General features: G+C 50.3%; 1 protein-coding gene across 2 annotated transcripts; it reads left to right on the top strand.

Moving 5' to 3' along the window:
- Positions 1-188: 188 nt before the first annotated feature.
- On the top strand, positions 189-17983 carry LOC144730232 (phospholipase B-like 1). Of its 2 annotated transcripts, none has more exons than XM_078610858.1 (12): positions 189-274; positions 3125-3213; positions 5720-5951; positions 6828-6911; positions 8382-8520; positions 9554-9715; positions 11551-11695; positions 12237-12437; positions 12712-12852; positions 13985-14170; positions 15442-15548; positions 16287-17983. In XM_078610858.1, exons 1-12 carry the CDS (start codon positions 189-191, stop codon positions 16476-16478), a joined length of 1764 nt encoding a protein of 587 aa, XP_078466984.1. In that variant the 3' UTR covers positions 16479-17983. The 2 variants fall into 2 exon arrangements, with proteins under 2 accessions (XP_078466984.1, XP_078466985.1); XM_078610859.1 differs by lacking the exon at positions 189-274 and adding an exon at positions 2426-2513.
- The last annotated feature ends 1540 nt before the right edge of the window (positions 17984-19523 follow it).

The following is a 19523-nucleotide window of genomic DNA, read 5'->3' as shown; positions in this document are numbered from 1 at the left end:
TTAGTTGTATGATGAAATACAGTACGATCAATATTTATCTATATTGTTATACGTTGGCCAAACTGTACCAACTCTGTCAACATTGCTGGGGTTGTGGACTCCCAGACGGCGAATTGCGTAAGAGATGGAGAGACGTGTATCATGTTATTTGCATTCTTCACGACACTTATTATTCTGTGTCACGAGCAATGCGGCCTTGCGTCCAACTTGGCGGTTCTTCCCTGTGGCATCTGGCAGACCGCCAGCATCGATTCAAGCAGGTCTGGCTCTGCTGGTGAGACACTGGGGATTGAAACTGGTCCAGAGTTTGCTCGACATGCTGCTGGGACTGTACACTCACAGAAAGGCCATCTATCGGATGGGTTGTGTCATACTTTAGTTGTTTTTTTTGTGCAGAAGAACAGATACATGGAAATGTGGCACGATACATGCTTACCTGGTTTATGTTATTTTATCCTCCACAATGGGGCCGATTATTTTTTGTCATTTCACATTTTGGATTATTTTCATTTTTAAATCCTTTATATTAAGTTCGCTTGCTTGCTTGCTTGCGTGCTTGCTTGCTTGCTTGCGTGCTTGCTTGCTTGCTTGCGTGCTTGCTTGCTTGCGTGCTTGCTTGCTTGCTTAGGACCGTGCAAATCTTTCGCTCGTTTTTTAACCCACTTCCCGTCATCCAATCGAGCTGACATTTTCCACACAGACTCGTTGTGCGAGACAATTAATGTTCGTGAAAAATGTTTAAATTTTTTTTACACTTTTTAGGCAAAAAAAATTATTTTACATTTATTCGAATACAACTCATTCATGGCTTTGGCTGAACGTCACAGTGTAGGAGCCCAGAGCGTAACCCCTCCACAGGCCGTGGCGGAGTAGCGCAGTTGGTAGCGCCCTCGCTTCCCATGCCAAAGGTCGCGGGATCGATCCCCGCGTCCTCCACAGGCGAATATATTTTTAAATCCTTTATATTAAGTTCGCTTGCTTGCTTAGGACCGTGCAAATCTTTCGCTCGTGTTTTAACCCACTTCCCGTGATCCAATCGAGCTGACATTTTCCACACAGACTCGTTGTGTGTGACAATTAATTTTCGTGAAAATTTTTTCCAAAATTTTACACTGTTTAGGGAAAACAAATTAAATATTTAATTATCAATTGCTTAATATTGGCAGACAATCATCTGACCCATAGGTAGCAGCCATCTCAAGCCAGAGGACGACAAGACTCTAGCCGCCACGCATATAAAGGATTTATAGTGAAAAACTTTGTTTTTACGGGTTTACTTGTTTTTTTTGGCCTAGGTCTCTTTTCAACAATATACTTTTAATTCAATGAGCTCTCCACTGATTACATTATGCAACACAATTTTTGTTCCTGGGTATTAAGTGTTATTTTTTTATTTCTTATGCCTAAAAAGTATAGAAAATTGATATTATTCCCCACAAACTTTGCTTTTGTGACCAGGCCAACCGTGCTAATCGGTGGTGCGGGGAAGGACAGCAACTAGAAGCCAACGCAGCATGGCGCGCCTCTCACTTCGCATCAATTCGAGTTGATCTCATTTAACCCCGGCGAGAAATTCAGATTCCAGGATGCCTCATTCGTGAGGGCGACCAGGACGATCGCCATCACGTCAGGCCGTGACTCTTCCCTGCCAAGTGACCCTCTCCCCTGCCACGAGTCTGACCCTCACGCCAGGCTGTGACTCTCACCCCTGCCACGAGTCTGACCCTCTCCCCTGCCACGAGTCTAACCCTCACGCCAGGCTGTGACTTTCCCCTGCCACGTGACCCTCTCCCCTGCCACGAGTCTGACCCTCACGCCAGGCTGAGTCTCACTCCTGCCACGAGTCTGACCCTCTCCCCTGCCACGAGTCTGACCCTCACGCCAGGCTGTGACTTTCCCCTGCCACGTGACCCTCTCCCCTGCCACGAGTCTGACCCTCACGCCAGGCTGTGACTCTCACCACCCATACATCAAGCACAGCAGCAGCAGCAGCATCTGAGGTGCAAAGTGACGATTGCCCTCCACGTGCTTCACAGCCACGAACGCAGACCCCCATTGTGTGCCACGTGCCGCCTGCTGGGTGATGGGGGCGCATGCAGGCCCACGTCGCCGTGTCTGTGTACCGGCGTGTGTATCGTTTGTCCTGTCTCACACATCGGGATATCTACAAACACAGCCAATGGATGGCAAGTCCACACGGGACGTTGTGTCAACGTTGGCAGTGCTGTATAATTCGCATCAAAGCTGCGAGTTCAAGTTGCTGTACCGCACCGCAGGCGATTTTATGAACACGACTTGCCGCTGTGCAGACAGACGCAGAGCAGTGGGCTCTGTTGTTTATCACCGCTGCTGCTGCTGCTCGTGGTGCTGATGCTCATGCTGATGCTGGCGATGATTGGCGTGAGCCATCCCGCGTGACGCGCTCGCGACGCCGCCCCACGTGGTTCCATGCGGAATTTCCTGATGCCGCGGTCGGCAGAGCGAGGGGAGAGGAGGCATCGTCACCAGTCCCTGTTAGTCGTGGGGGGGGGGGGGTAATTACAGCAGGTGGGGAGGGGGGCATCATCAGCTGATCGCCCCGTGTAAAGCTCGTGCAGTGGAAGGCGTATCAGCTGATGAGCTCGCATCGTGGGGGGATGGGGGGGCTCATCAGCTGTTGAGCTCGCGTCGTGGGGGGATGGGGGGGGGTTCATCAGCTGATGAGCTCGCGTCGTGGGGGGATGGGGGGGGCTCATCAGCTGATGAGCTCGCATCGTGGGGGGATGGGGGGGGCTCATCAGCTGTTGAGCTCGCATCGTGGGGGGATGGGGGGGGCTCATCAGCTGTTGAGCTCGCGTCGTGGGGGATGGGGGGGGCTCATCAGCTCATCCAGTTCGGGGCTCATCAGCTGATCAGCTCGCGCTGTAGGGGGGGGGGACTCATCAGCTGATCGGCGTTTGAAGTTGGAGTGGCACAGCAGCTGATTGGCCAGTGCTTGGTGTGGGGGTCGGGACAGATCAGCTGATTGTCACGTGCTGGGGGGGGGACAAACAGCTGCTCGGTGCGTGCCGGGGAGACAGGAAGCGAACCAGCGAGGAGCAGAGGGCTCTGTGCGTGTGTGTCTGTGTGTGTGTTGACAACTCAGGGCCATGAAGGACGTGAAGAAGACGGCGGGAACCATCTCCTGCGTGGCACTCGTGATGCTGATGTGCTGTGCTCAGGGAACAGATGCAGGTGAGAGCGAGAGCGAGCGAGACAGACGACGTTTGCGACTCGGTACACTCTGGTGTGAGGCTCGAGACGAGGTTGATGTGATGACTCGCGTGTGATGTGGTGTGAGAGGCACCGTGTGGTGGTCTGAATAAAGGGCGCGCGTCTTGGTGCCAATTCTCACGCCGCGTGGATTGTGAAGCAAGTGGCTGTGTAACAAGGCCGTGTTGCAACATCAGCAACTCTCCGTGCCACCGTCTTCTCTTCCGGGTTATAAGACGCTCCGGAAAATAAGACTGATCCCAAACTTGAGCCCTTGGGGTCAAATACCTGATCCTAGTCGCACATGTGCGCGCAGCTACCGGATTATAAGACGCACCCTACCCCCCAAACAACTTTGCTTTGAAATACAGGGGCTGGAGTGGGGAGAATACGGTAACACGGACAGCTGTGGTTGGCCTCTGTTGCCACTCACTGGTCGGAATTTCTAACTTAAGAGAGAATCCGTGGTGGAGTAATTCGACCATACTTCATCTCTCTGGTCAGTGCGGGTTGGTGAGGTCTGGGTACACAGACGTAGCATCATAGAGTTACGGTTACACGCGAATGGGGTGTTTTGCACTGCCCTCCAACTGCCAGCCACGTGCAATGATTACAATGATGTGTTTTTGATATAATGGCCCTCCTATACACCGCGCGTGTATCAAGGCACGTCACATCTCATCAATACATTTGAAAGTGCACCCCTGCTGGCAGCTACCCCTGTGCGGCACAACGTGACTGGCAGTAAGGGGGGTTATAAGCTAAAGCAGCCAAGTCGGTTGAGATGAGTGTTGCTAAAGCAGTGGTCCACTAATGCACTCGTGTGCTGCTGCTGCTGCCCCTACGCCACTCCGGGTCACGTGCTCCGCAGACAAGTTGGGATTTCAGATATTCGGCACTTTCAAAGTTTTTCAACTTTTAGACTTTTCCATTCATGCCTCTTTAACACGAGCTAAAATACAGGCGATCGACTCCGAACGCATGGAACTGTATTTTTGCAACTTGTTATCATAATCTAGCTTAATCTAGGATGACATTTCGTATTGTACATTAGACGGCCATCTGTAAATGCACACGTGGATGGAAGGCTACTCACACCTTGACCGTCACGGGGGGTTGTTTGACCGCTCCTTGGCTCTTGAAAAACGGCGGACGGGGGATGAGAGACTGGAATCACTTCAGACATCACTCGCCACCGATGTTGGCCGTGGCCAGGAATAGAACACAGACTGTTATATTCATAGCGTAGTGCCACGCAGACCACTCTGCCACTGCTGCCCTCCCCCCAGGAATACAGTATGGTCCAGATTGTCTCATTTTGACCTGGTAAAGTTGTGGTGAAAAATAAGAATAGGGTTTACTCCTTCTGGCAATACAACCAACAGTGCGTGTGGTTAATGTCGACTTTATTCCTTGCGAAAGGGATCTATTTGGTGTTTGAACATCTAGACGCCTGTTTTATTGGCAGAAAGGGTAAAACCTATTCTTATTTTTAATACTTTGATACTGGCAAAAAGGTCCCATGATAAAGCGGTGGTGTTTGGCCCAGTTAGACCTGCATTGTAAAGTTACCAGTGGTGTTGGCCCAGTTAGACCTGCGTTGTGAAGTTACCGTCAACTGTATTTCGTACCAAAAATGCAGAAGTGATCTCGCGTGATATTTTCACTTTTCATTCGCGAAATGTGCACTGTTCATGACCTCATTCTCGTGGTCACAAGACGGCCCACGGCTTGTTTTCCCACACCTCCGATTGGCTACGTACGATGCAATAGAAGTTCAACATACACACGTGCATGTGTTTATGCACCACTGTACTTCACAGAAAATGGAGCTGGCACACATTTCTGAGTAATCCAGGAGGCTGTGTCCTCGAGCCCTGCTCATCGCATCTATACTCATCGGGGTGTTTACTCTGCCAATTTAACGATGGTGACAGGCACAGACAGAGTACTTTGCCAGGCTTAAATGGTCCTCTGGCAACACAGGATTCCCATCCCATGTGTTAAGGAGGCAAAGGCGGCCATGCACTGAACAACATCCTATTTACATACAATCGCGTGCCAAACCCGTGACAACAGTCAGTAGCACCTTCCCTAGCAGTTCAGTTGAATTGGACATATGCGTACTCGCTCTGTGCGTCCATGTGACTTAAGATTATGGGGAGTGGAAGTGTAGTGTAGCGGTCAGCGCACCACCCTACTACAAACCCCGCGACCCACGTTGGAATCCCGCTTGTGACCATTATAAGTGATGAATATTTTAACCGTTCCGTGGCCTCCCCTGGGTTGACTCGGTATCAAGTGAGTACTCGCGGTGCAATGTGTAAACATCGCCACTCGGTGGGCAGAGACGGTCGGGTCGTGGAGTTGGCCACCCCACCGCCACGCGCGCCGTGCCGACCTTCGTCGGCGCTACTCGCCAACGGCACTTGCTCCCAACAGTCTGTAGAAGGCTATACACGGGGGACCTTTGCCTTCGTGACTTCAGATTACACGACGGTCACGCTCTACGTGAGCGGCAACCCGCGCCATCCGGACGTGGCGCTGGGCAAACTGGACCCGGTGGGAGGAGCGGCGTACGGGACGCTCAACGACTCGCTCCTCTCCACGGGCTGGGCCGCGCTCGAGGTGCGCTCGGGCTACGGTGGCGGCCGCGGCGCCATCGGGGACTCTGACGTTGCCTTCCTGGCCGGATACGTGGAAGGATACCTGACGGCACGGTGCGCGCACGCACATAGACAAAGAGCCCCCGTGTAGCCTTGGCAGATTGTTGGGGCAAGTGCTGTTAGCGAGTAGCGCCTGTGAAGGCCGGCACAGCACACGAAGGGGGTGGGTGGCCAGCACCACGCCCGGCCGCCTTTGTCTCCCCAGTGACGATGTTTACACACCCACATAATATAGGTTTTTTGGGTTAGATTGCGTAAATATAATAATGTGTCGTTAAACCCGCCACCACCCGACACAGCCGACTAGAAAGGGTTGTCATGTAAACAGAACGTGCCAATTCGTCACTAGTACAGCACACCGGTGTGTTAGAGAGCCAAGCCACAACCTGCACGCCTGTGAAGTGAAGGAAAGAGTGAAATGCAATCCGAAAATACAACGCTCCAAGTGAAGGTGAAACTTGGTTCTGTGATTTATTTTCCAGTTGTACCGCATGCTTTGTTCGGCACGATATCCAACATTTCGTTTGCGTGCACCGGGAGCTGCTTTACAACTTCAAAATTCTGGAATTTTCAGAACTAGGTTCCTGAATAAACTCCCAGCATGTGAAGTAGGACATCGTGCGTAACAACCCAAAAACACGTCGGAGAGCCATGCAGCACAACTGCAAAAACATTCGCAGTGGTGGTAAAGATCCCGATATTGTTATTGGAAGATGCGAATGAAGTTGGCACATCTACAATCAATCGCAATTGGTGGTTGGTGCCCATGGGATGGGGTATTGAGCACGATGCGTCATCACGCGCACCAAGACTGAACATGGTCACGTTTGCTTGAATTAAATAACCCCACTGCTTGCCATGAACGAGGAGTCTTCTGCAGTAAATTATAAATGTGATGCGTGCTTTTTGTTGTTGTTTTTCTCCAAACAGATACATCAACAACCACTTCAAAAACCTGTACCCCACATTCATTAAGGACAATAAGACCCATGCCATCCTGGAAGATTTCCTCCGGTACGTGTCGCCGATTATGCCACATGAAAGAATGAACATCAAGACGTAAAAACGTGTTTACATGCCACGAGTTCACGTCCCACGAGTTAAAATCCCAGTCAGGGTTTCACTCGGTCCATCAACTATCCAGGGTTACTAAAGTTGATAACTGCATCGTGGGAAGTAAACAGCGATGGTTATGGTCTTACAGATATACCAACCCTTGCCACAGGAAAGTGTGGTGGACATTGAATGATTGATATGCAGGTGTTTGAGGCATCCGATGTGAGTGTTGGATAAGAGAGGCCTATTGATGTATATCTTGTTTTAAAGTGACTTCAAATTGGGCTCATTTCAGCCATTCATTCCCTGGTATAATCTGATGCTCTTCCAGGCTATGAATTTCCATCAGAATGTTTCTGAACCTCATGACCTAACAATCATAACACATCATCGTGATATAAGGATAACACCATCGCGTTACAATTTCTTACCCAGGCCTCCATCTCTTCTGCTTCCTCGTTAAATGGAAACATGTCATGATAACGATAATAAAAATGCTAATTTAATACATTTGTTGGTATTTGCGCCATTCTTATTGCACAAAGCTATCACGAAACGTTCTCTTTAAACACTGTTCCAGAGCCTCGTATTGACGCGTCGTGGGTTGGAGGAGCATCTCGCTCTTAAGCGAGCAGTGCACAGCTTAATTGAGCCTCCCAACACACGAGGTATTTAATCAATAGCTAAATGAGGCACACACATGATGGATTAAATTAAGTACAGGTCCAGAGGCTGTGTGGCTCGAATCCAATGTTTATGTCGCAGAGCTGATTTGGCGCCACTTTGTTCCTGGGCTCAAACGCCTGGGGCACGCGAGCAAAAAATGAACGCAGGTTTCTTGGTCCGGAGCAACGTTTGTGTGCTGCCATTTGTAAACGAGCGAACATTTCAGCTGGTGGCCTTGGTTACCCACTGCCAGCTGTTGACTACAACTCTATAACTCTGAAGAATGTCCACTGTGATTGGTCGGCCTTGACCCATTTGTCTCCATGATCATCGACTTCGACGTTAGGGGGAATTGCAGTTACACGCGTGAATGTGCGAACGGGAGGAACGTTGCTCGCTCCGTAGTTGAGTATTTTTCAAGGATGTGTTTAAGTTTATCTTGTTTGTTACACGGGTGATCCCCTGTTTGTCTCTAGTGGGTTAGATGGAAGGAAAGGCTCACGATCATTCACCACACAAATAAATATTTCTGATTTGCGCACGTACAGGGAGGCCCAAAAGTCAGGACGCATCAGGTTACGCCATTTATTTTAATGCTGGCATTACAATTTATTTCAATGTTTATTTGTTTCGTTAATATTTTATCTATGATTATCGTTAATATCAATTTTTCCCTCCTTTTCAGATGACGCTTAAAAATGAAAAGAAAATTTACTAAAGTAAATGTACCTGCGGGTTTCGGTTTGCGCTCCGCTCTGCCAGGAAGCAGGACTCGTGGGCGCGTGTTCAGTCGCGGGAGAACCACGATGACCCTTTCTGGAGGAATGTGGACTACGTGCTGTCGCAGCTCGACGGGATGATCGCGGGAGCCACGCGCAGGAACGCCGAGCACGGCATTAAGGTGTGGCCCCGCAGAGCGAAGTCGAAGGCCGGTGGCGGCAGCGACGAAACCTCGACCCGAGAAGCTGCCGTTCTCGTTCAAGAGCAGGGCCCATCCGGTGCTGTGGCCGTGGGGCCAGAGAAAGATGCGAGCCACAAGCTGCGCCGCTTGGCTCACGGTGGCTAGGAGATGTTAACTACCTCGCCTGGTATTCAGGAGGTCGTGGCTTTGATCCCGACCCTGACACTTGCTGTATATATGGAGTTTGCATGTTCTCTCTTTCCCCGTGGTCGCGTAGATTTTTCTCCGGGTCCTCCGGTTTTTCTCTCCACATTTAGAAACATTCATTTAGAGTATTTGGCCGCGATAAATGTCCACACGATAAGCCACTTTGTCGAGCTCTCAATTGTGACCAGGTCGCTTCTGTACTTTTATGGCGGGGGGGTGAGGGGGGAGAATGGTAAAATTAAAGGGAGGAGCACTTACGAAAGAATAACTTGGACGAAGCGTGTTGGTGAACTTATCAACCTGTCATAGTCCCGGACGTTATACGAGTATTGAATGATTAGCTTGTTTGCCCGTCCTAGGACGGAAGCTTCATTTCACTGTAGCACTGTGTATAACTGACCTTCCATTTGTTCAAATTCACTGCTCTGATACTTTATTCTCTTCTGCTTTCGGTCGCTGGGGTTGAAATAAATAGGAATTCGATACAATATCTGGAAAAGCATAAATTAGACTTACCTTTTGTGTCAAGTGCTGAAGAAATAAATGAAGACGCCAAATCCACTTTGTTGCTGCGTAGAATTATTTATTAGATTCGCTTTCAATAAAGACGCGTCAAACTTAAAGCGAATTTGCGAAGAAAAAATGTCTTTCCGCTCGACCTGTCCGAGTGTAAAAAAATCCAGCCGCTCATGAACATTAATAACGGGGGGGAGGGGAGGGGGTGCGGCATGTGGAGTGACGTCACGTGCGTTACACACACACAGACGTTCTTGGCTCATTCTAGTCGTATTGAGTGATTATGTTTGTCCTCGCCCTCCCCACGCAGACGGACCTCTCCTTCCCCGCGCTGTATCTCAACGCCGTCGGCGACGTCATCGACCTCGTCAACGCGCTGGTGCCGTCGCGGCGGCCCCCGTGGCTGTCCCTGAGCAAAGCCGAGGCCAAGAGGCTGGTGCAGAAGAGCGGCCACTGCTCCGCTCTCATCAAGGTGTTACACGAACAAAACAAAATGCTTCCGCGCCGGCGAATAGGTCACGGTCGTGAGCGACGCAAGATCCAGCTACGCGTAAACTATTTAAACTATTGTTTACTTAATTTACTGGGTAAGACCCACTGAGCTATATAGGTATTTTTCAGAAGCGACCTGGCCACAAATGATGGCTAATCGAAGTGGCTTATCATCACGTGGACATTTCTAGCAGCCAAATGCTCTAAATGCGTGATGTTGATTCTAAATGTGGAGGGAAAAACTGGAGGACCTGGAGAATAATCTACACGACCCCAGGGAGAATGTGCAAACTCCAAATATACAACAGGCGTCAGGGTCGGGATCGAACCCACGACCTCCTGCATATTGGGCGAGGTAGTTAACATCTCCTAGTCACCGTGACGCCTCGAGTCACAGTGATCACAGTGCGATGCAATAACCACTGGGCCACCGCCTCACCTGAGTCCAGTGGCAATTGTTGATGCCAATACTAAATCATTGGGAGTTTAGGAGACTTGTGTGCTTATAAATATCCTCTCATGATGCTTACTGGCAATATATTTCGATTTACGTTTTATTTTTACATCTACAATTCAATTCCTGATATTGAAATATTAACTCTCACCGTTAATTGCAGTCCCAATAATCAATAATTGAGTTGCTATTATAGATTCCTAATTTAAATGAATATTTACTGGCTGTTGTAAAGTTGTACTGTAACATCGATTCTTCTACGTCGGATAATAATAGACACTGTTAAAATGCGCTCATTACCAAACACGCACAATTTAGTAAACATTTTGAAAGTTGAGCTAATCTTGCTTCCTCCATAGATGTTACCTCCTGAGATGTGTGCGTGCCAAATATTGGCAGATAAATATTGAATGTAATCTTCATTACGCTTGCTCATACGATCACAAAAACCTGCGTAATCGTCTGCCGATGTTGATTTTGACTTGCCCAACGTGCCATCAATAAACAGGAGTGCTCCACACAAATTCATGACAGGTTTTGGCAACAAGATGATGCGCCAATTAGCTCATCGCCATGCTAAAAGAAAGAGTAGAACACAGCAGAATACTGCTCGGAAACTGATCGTTCAGCCCTTGATTTACAAACTACATTTTCTGTTTTATATTTTAATTATGTTTAATCGTCATCATGATCTTGGTCATGAAACGTGCTCCATCCACTGCTGTAAAATTGACGAGAGCAAGTGATGATTAATGTCTTAGATGGATAGGGAATGAGGGGTATCCATGGAATTGAGATTATGAAGAGGAAGCGGGGATGGTAGTGGCTAGAAGGGAGAGATTGAGGGGTCATGGGATGAGCGAGGTGAAACAGAAGCTGCCCAATGCGTTATCAACTGATCCATCAGCCACCATCTCTTCTCGCTGTGCCCTACCGAAGCCTGCTTACTGTCCTGAGTGAACATGAAGTCTCTGATTGGCTTCGTTTCATCGTGGCCCAGGCGCTCCTCTTTACATTCCAGCATCATTCTGAGTGTCCATATCGTCACGCTTCTTTGCACTTTTAAAAAAAAAATCCCATTTTGTCAGCGTTCATGTTTCTGGTCCCTGGTCCCGTAATGTCGTTGTAGCAGGCCTTTGGAATACGTCATTGCTGGCAATATGTATTGTATCTATGCCCTATTGTACTCGATATTTTATAAGTATTGTGCATTCATATACATTTTATTCCATGTAAAGTTTGCTGATTTGCCTTTATCTGATGTGAAGTGCACTTTTTATGAATGAAGATCCAATGATTGATCTGTCGTAAAGAAAATTGATCGTCAAATTTGTATTTTCAAATATATCTTTTATCTTTAGATTCTGCCTGGATATGAGAACATATTCATGTCCCACTCGAGCTGGTTCACCTACGCAGCCACCATGAGGATCTTCAAGCACTGGGACTTCAACATTCTGGACGCCTCCACGGCGAGCCGGCAGATGTCCTTCAGCAGCTACCCAGGTTGGTGTCGCACGCCGCAGCCATTCGCCATCCCTTATGCACGGCCCCACTCGGACGATCGACGGTGCGGAATGGAGGAGCGTTTGGCTGCGTCGGTTCGGCTCGCCAGCCCGGTTTGGTCGTCGCTCCGTGCGTCAGCGGGGAGCGTAAACGACGCCGACGACGATCCCGTCTCTCCCTGGCAGGCAGTCTGAGCCCGCGTTTCGGTTGCATGAGTAGGAAGGCGCTTGGCTTCTCGTGGTGTTGCCGCGTGGCTCTCGCCGACGTGTTGTCGGGTCGCGTTCTTCGGGACGGCGATGTCCGCCGTTTCGCTCCACGTGTTAGGGGAGCTTCTTTAGGCTCACAGTATGTGGAGCGAAACGTCTGACATTGTGCCAAAACGTCGCACATCATCGTGCGCGGTACGGACCAAAAACGTGTCCGAGAGCAAGAAATAAATGTTGGGCTTGCTGGGAACATCCGGCTGCCACATCACGTTGAGCATAATCTCTTGTTTTCGTAAACCCCCCCCCCCCCCCCCACTTGTCTTGTTTGACCGCAGGCTTCCTGGAGTCTCTGGACGACTACTACCTGCTGAGCAGCGGGCTCGTGCTGCTGCAGACCACAAACAACGTGTTCAACGCGTCCCTGTATGCGGCCATCACTCCTCTGTCGCTGCTGGCGTGGCAGCGTGTGCGCGTCGCCAACATGATGGCTCGTGGTGGCCGGCAGTGGGGCCAGGTCTTCTCAAGACACAACTCGGGTGAATGGGGCGCGTCGGAGGGGACGTCGCACCACGGGGCGAAGGAGGCGGAGTGGTGAAATCGGCTTGTGGGAAAGATGCTCGGTGGATTGGGTGAACTTAACACGGTGTTAGGGTTTTTCGAGGCAGATATTACGATTTGCAAATTTATTTTTGGGGATTTTTGGTCATGTGATGATGATGATGAATTGTTTAGGTTGTTTAGTTAACTGAGAATATAAAAATAATAGTTGGGAAAAATAATGAAATTGAGAGCCTTCTTGATGTCTCACAGGAACCTACAACAACCAGTACATGGTGCTGGACTTGAAGAAGATTGAGCTGAAGAAGAACATTGCGGACGAAGCCCTCTTCGTGGTGGAGCAGATTCCCACACTCGTGGTGTCGGAGGACCAGACGGACATCCTGCGCAAAGGTGAGCCGCCGAATCCGTGCGACGTTTTGGCTGCTCCGCAGTGGACGGGCCCCCACGTGTGACGAGGGTTCGGGGGGCGGGGGGCGGAGGGGCACGAGTGCTCTTGCCTATGACATCAGTCGCCCGCGGGCAGCATCTGTTTGCGCGACACCCTGCTGATGACACCGAGAAAGTTTGAAACCGGAGAAAGTTTATGTAATTCTCGCTGAAGTGCAATGAGGGTGAAGGATTCTAGAGGCACTCTGGAGGCGAACAAGGCCTCGTTGTGTCAGCGAAGTGTCACGCTTGTTCCACTGGTGACTATAACTCGTGGCTGGGAGTACGGCGGATCAGATGTGAACATTGCAGGCCATAGAGGCTCACCTCGTGGCTGTCGATGTGCATGGCGATTTGCTGGAACCTGAGATGTGCGCTCCACCAACCCCCCCTTAGGTTGACTTAGCCTAGAATGATGACCTGCTGTGGCACCGGATGTGGTGCCAGCACCACCACCCTCCTTCCTGCAGCTTTCCCAACCATAAAGAGACGCTCACTGTAACGCGCACACACAAGCACGTATACGCACACATGCACGCTCGTACCTGGAAACACAAAATACAAAGATCCCCCGTATAGCTTTAACATACGGTGGGGCAGATGCTGTTGGCGAGCGCCGATGAAGGCCGGCACGGTCTTCATAGGTGGTGGGTGGCTAGCACCACGCCTGATCGCCTTTGTCTCCCTCGTGGCAATGTTCACACACCACACCAGGTACTGATTTGAGGCTGAGTCGACCTAGGGGAGGCCCACGACAAGTTTACATATTTGTCAGTGGTGTTAGCTGTGAGCAGAAATCGAATTTGGGTTGCTGTACTCATAGCGCAGTGCGCCAACCACTACACTACCGCTCCCCACACGTGCACATACACACACGTACATACACAAATACACACACACACGTGTATGCGTGCAGTCAGCAGAGCCATCGCTGTCACCTCTTCCGCTTGACGCACAGCGAGGATTTGGGTGGCGAGCGTCATGCACGGCTGCCCCTTTGTCCATGGGACAGTGGAGTCGTAGCCATGTCCGCAGTGACTCGCTCGCAGGATCACTGCAAAGTGCGCTGCACCTAACCCGCGCCTCTGCCCGCCAGGATACTGGCCGTCCTACAACGTGCCGTTCTATGAGTCCGTGTACAACCTGAGCGGCTACCCCGAGTTCGTGGCCACGCACGGAAGCGACTTCTCCTACGAGCTCGCCCCTCGGGCCAAGATCTTCCGCCGCGACCACGGCTCGGTGGTGGACTTGGCCTCCATGAAGGGCATCATGAGGTCCAACAGTGAGTGCCCCCAGCGACCTCCTCCCCCCCCCGGCGACGGAGCCCTCGACGATACCCGGCGGTCGTTGGTGCCGCCTGTGGAACCCGACGCGGCGCTCGCAACTGAGAAGACTTTGGGGACCGGTGGCGCTGTGATTGAAAGAAAAGATTGATTTCAGATTGCCCCCTTCACTCACACCGCCGTATTGTAACAGCGGGTTGCACGATACGCTGGCAGCATTTGCAAAGTGCCACATTGTACAATGTGTTCTACAACTGTTGTATAAGTCACAGTGTTCTGTTTGCAGTTTCTCTCCTTAAGATGCATCATTGCCGAAAACACAAGCCTCCTCTATCATTTCCTGTCAAAGGCATTGTTCATAAAAGTTGTGGTGCGATCGTGTAGATGTAGTTTGAATGCATTCCAACTGGAACATATAAAAGATCATTCAAATGAAAGATCGTTTTTTTTCTTCAAGTCGATGTTATAGATCCTGTGATGATATTTATAAGCCTGTGTTCTTTTGCTCTGGTGGTGTGCCCAACATTTATAAAATTTGGAATTCAGAATTTGAGAATATATCCTTGAGATATTGAGCCGTGCTTAGAGCAGTTTGCTTGGAATGGACCTAGGATTATCAGTCTGGGTACATGCCGTCCTAAGGAGAATACGTTTCCCGTCATCGGAGACACTTTATGGAAGTACGTATGAATAAAACATAGAAGCGTAAACCTCAAACAATAACATTTACATGAACGCCTTTTGACGCATCAAAATGTGACACTTCTGCGGGGTTAATGAGGCACTCATTGGTATTAATTGTTAATGAAGAGGTTTGAACAGAACATGCCAAGTTGTTTACTTGAATGCCTTTGAACTATAAATAATTAGCCGCGTCTTACTGAATAAACACTATTGGCCGAATGGAAATAAGTAGGTGGTTAAGTGCCCACTCGAGCATGGTGTGGCACTCATTTCTCGCTTGCAGCTCTGAGCCATTGGCAGAAACGCCATACTCCTCTGGCAGGGACATATTTATTCGTAGATAAGCACTAGTTACTCATGAACAAAAACGAATAAAAAAAATCCTGGCATTTGGAACCTTATAATTACGCGCCACACTCTATGACCACTGCTACGTGGCTTGAAATACTTTGAATATTCGAGAATTTCTGGTGCTCGAATGCAATTGTCTCGGAGCAGCTGTCAATGTGATATAAAAACACAGCGATGTACCAACAACAGTGCTGCTACCTCCCATGGTCACTCACTCCCTTGTCTCCGCGTGCAGATTACAAGTACGACCCTTATTCTGAAGGCGACCCTTGCGATTGCATCTGCTGTCGTGGTGACCTCAACCCAACAAAGCCGGCTCCCGATGGCTGCTACGATACCAAGGTACGGAGCAGAATGGCCCACGTCCCTCACCACATGCGGCCGTGCATTAAAAGCCCTCTCGTGTCACTGTCACGTGTGGCTTGTTGGGAGCTGCACTCTATTAACTATGAACAATTTTTATTTTACCAGGTAAGGCCCACTCCATAGCGCTTTTTCAGAAGCGACCTGGCCACAAATGATTGCTCAACGAAGTGGCTTTTCACACTCCAAATATACAGCAGGCGTCGGGGTCCGGATCGGACCCACGACATTCTGCATGCCAGAGGGCTAACGCATCGGAGAGAAAGAGACGGAGCTTGACGGACCATGCCTGGCCAAGGGCTGCGGTGCGCAGGATGGTGGTTGCGACACAGCACAGTCCGTGTACGCTGGGGGTTCGTGTAGAGGAGGAGTTGTTTAGCGGAGTCGTTGTGACAGACCGTGCTGGTGAAAGGCGCCACACGGGGAAAACGTCACACAACAAGAGACTTGGAAAATCCGTTTCGGTCGCAGGCATCTGGAAACTGTTTTACGTTTTTGGTTCCATACCTAAATGCGTCGGTGTATCTCGGTTAATTATGGAACAGTTGTGAGTGGCAAAGTTGTATGTTGCTCTCCACCGAGCCTCAGGATTTAATGAGGGCACTTTGAGAGCTTGCGCTTGATCCCGGGACGGTGAACCATATCGGTAACCGAGGGCAGCACGCAGATTTACCCTGGTGACACCGCGTCCGTGTGTGTGCGCGCGGGGTGCCCCAGGTCACGGATTACTTCAACGCGCGGAACTTCACGTCGTTCGTGGTGAACGGCCCCACGGTGCAGCCCGACACACCGCCCTTCAGCTGGAGCAAGTTTAACGGCACGTCCCACGTGGGGCTGCCGCCGATGTACGACTTCCCCTTCGTCACCGTGTGGCCCGCCACCTTCGCTGCCACAGCGGGGCTGCCATGAGCTGGGGACCTCGCCCAACGCTGCGACCCCCTTGACTTGTCGCTTCCCTGGGGGAGGCCTCTCCCCAGCAGCGAGGCCGCTACCTCTCTCACCCTGCGCGTCCGCCTAACGCAGGGGTCGGCTACCTGCGGCTCTTTAAGGGCTGCTTTGTGACGTTAATCGCATTGCGTTGCGGCTCTAGAAATATTGAGGTTGTTTTTACCAAATTATTTTGGTTGCCGACCCCTGGCCTAACGTGATGCTTCTTCGATTTGCCCCGATATCTTCGCTGCTTAACCTGGCCACGCGGCGCTGTTCGCAGAGGCCGACACTCACAGCCACAATAATGTGTTTTCAAATCCTTTTTGGGGTCATTTACAGCTCATCATCCCACCAGGGCCAATGAAATCAACACCATTTTGTGGGAAGTCAACAAGATGTGTTTTTGTAGAGACTGGCTCTTCGCCATGGGAATGTTGAATTGTCACCGCTAGCTCAGGGCTGCCAATGCTCATTTATGCAAGGAGAGACTTTGACCTTTTGACTCATCTCCACTACAGCTGCCCCTTTGTGCGTGTGCTCTTCCCTGTGTGCTGCTGCTGCCATTACTCGTACAGTCCATCAGTTGCCTCCCCTGCAAATAGTGTCCCCTGCAAAAATCTCCAGCTCCAAAGTGTGAATTTTTATTTTCTCCTGTGCATGGTTCGTAGTCTTTGCAGACTTTTCACTTCTCAGTGACCGCATCTTTCTAACCACTTTCATAGCTGGCAGCCTGCCCTAGTAGGAGAATCCTGTGAAGGCAAGGGGAGGGGGTCTGTCGCGTTTGAAGACAGAATTTTAAATACAAAGAGTGCCAAATGTCACTCGTAAAGATATCAGCCAAAAAGGGCTGGCAAGTCCATGATTTAATATTACGTAGATTTTTGTCTCTTCGATGCGTTTTTCTTATTTGTTTACTTTTTATTTTACATTTTCTTCAGGGAACTGTGTTCCTGCATATTCGCTGTCGCTCATAATACGATGCAATGTGCTCAGACCTGCGCTGTATGCCAATGTATTTTTACCAAAAAAATAACAGATTTTTTTTCAACGCAAAACATTTGGCAGTTTAACTCCGTCTCAAGGTCGCCAGGCTTGTGACTGAGATGCCCCATGGCTGGCTGTTGTTGCCCAAAATGCAGGCACCCTGCCAGAATTTGCACAAACCGGTTCACCCTTTGTGTGGAACAAAGTCGCCTTCACATATCATGGCAGACATTACAGAAACTGATAATGTAATCAATAGATATAGTAACAGGAAGGAGGCTGACTGCAGCAGTTCAACTCCGAATAAATATCAAAAGCCCATCTCAGCATTGTATAGTTTTTTTTGCTCACTGGAGGACTTAATTCCAATCGGAGGATGGTCGGTCTGATGCATGGTGGGAAAACCTATTGCACTACAATGATTTTTTTTTAAAATTCTGCTTTCACGATAATGCAGCACAAAATACTAATTATTGTAATAAAACACCGAACGTAACATTCGTTTGCTTCCCGATGTTGTGTTTATGGTGATCGAGAGGACGACGTAGTCCCCTCCTGCCATCTGAGCCAGGTGTGCTGGTGGTGCACGCCTGTGATGCAGCGCTGCGTGGCCGAGGGCTGGTGGATCGTGCGAATGTTGTGAACCTCCCTTTCCGTGGGCATCAAGGTGCCATACCCTGAGGATTCAATCGTGGATTTTCTCCGGGTACTCAAGATTCCCTGTGAGCACAAAGTCAACCGCTGATTAACGGAATGGGCCAATCATCCCAATGCAGGATGCTCCTTAATAATATTGCAAGTCTCACTGAGGCTTTCTTGAGCTTAATAATTATTATAAGCACATGGCTATAAATCACATAGAATATGCCCACTAGTGTTAAATCTCGGAAGCCAGGCAGGGTTCGCCCCCACACAGTGGTTGATTGGGTGATCACTGGGCATGCCAGGTAGGTGCCAGGTAGCTTGCTGGGCTGTGCCGTGTGGAGCTCATCGGAGGGCAATGCAGCGCACCGTTGTACACGACACTTTTGTGCGCCCACGTCTTTGCTCCCGCACCTTTAACTTTGTTGTTTGTTGTTTAGACCAGGAGATCGATGCTCGATTTTCGGGCGCCGCGTTGACGGCATTCCTCGTGACTTCTCGCCTGACGGAGCGCGCCGCTCGAAGGCCGCTGCCATCTTTCCACTCGTGCTCGCGCACCGACGAGAGTGTGACGACCGTGGCCAAAGAGCCCCCGACAACCCTCGCGGCGTGGAGAAGAGGGCCCCTTGTGCAGCGGCGGGTTGACTTCGGGGCTGTACATTTACGTTATAATAACAAGGGGCATTATTTATGTTTATTACCAATCATGTCCGTGGGGCCAATGCTTCCTTGACGGGTGTGCGCGACGTGGAGCGGCAGTGAAGGGTGAAGGGGGGGGGGCCGCGGTGGCGGCTCGCGCCTCGTCGAGCTGCAGCGGCCCCTCGGCCCCCGTAGCTCTGTCACGCAACAAAGACAAAGATCCCCCGTGTAGCCTTAGACTGTTGGGGCAAGTGCTGTTAGCTCGTAGCACCTATGAAGGCTGGAACAGCACACGAGGGGTGGGTGGCCAGTACCACGCCCGCCCGCCTTTGTCTCCCTAATGGCGATGTTTACACACCGCACCAGGTACTCATTTGATGCTGAGTCGACCTAGGGGAGGCCCAGGACCGGTTCAGATAATCGTCACCGATGTTGGCCGTTAGCGGGAATCGAACTCGGGTCGCCGGGTTCATAGCGCAGTGTAGCGCTAACCGCTACACCACCGCTCCCCACGTTCACACACATGAGTGCGCGTGTGTGTGTGACGCCAAACCCTGACCTTTCCGTAGGACCTCCGGCTCGGTGAGTTTCATTGCGGGCGGCACAGCGCCCCAAGGAGTGAGACCTGTCTCTGAGAAGAGCGACGGTGAAGGGGTGTGTGTGGGGACACCAGGTCGCTCTGGGAAACGACGCGGCCACGTTATTCTGTTATTTCGAGAACGGGGACTGCTACGGGGCTTTATTTACCGGTTTGAGCGA

This window comes from Lampetra planeri, chromosome 35 (assembly GCF_965212315.1).
Source record: "Lampetra planeri chromosome 35, kcLamPlan1.2.h2, whole genome shotgun sequence".
NCBI classification, from domain to species: domain Eukaryota; kingdom Metazoa; phylum Chordata; class Hyperoartia; order Petromyzontiformes; family Petromyzontidae; genus Lampetra; species Lampetra planeri.
Note: the sequence above shows the minus strand (reverse complement) of the source record. Positions and strands in the feature narration are given on the sequence as shown.

Coding starts and splice junctions, on each gene's coding strand:
- LOC144730232 (XM_078610858.1), top strand. CDS start 189: ATGCGGCCTTGCGTCCAACTTGGCGGTTCTTCCCTGTGGCATCTGGCA. Junction 5,952..6,827: donor GAAGGATACCTGACGGCACG/GTGCGCGCACGC, acceptor TTCTCCAAACAG/ATACATCAACAACCACTTCA. Junction 9,716..11,550: donor ACTGCTCCGCTCTCATCAAG/GTGTTACACGAA, acceptor TTTTATCTTTAG/ATTCTGCCTGGATATGAGAA.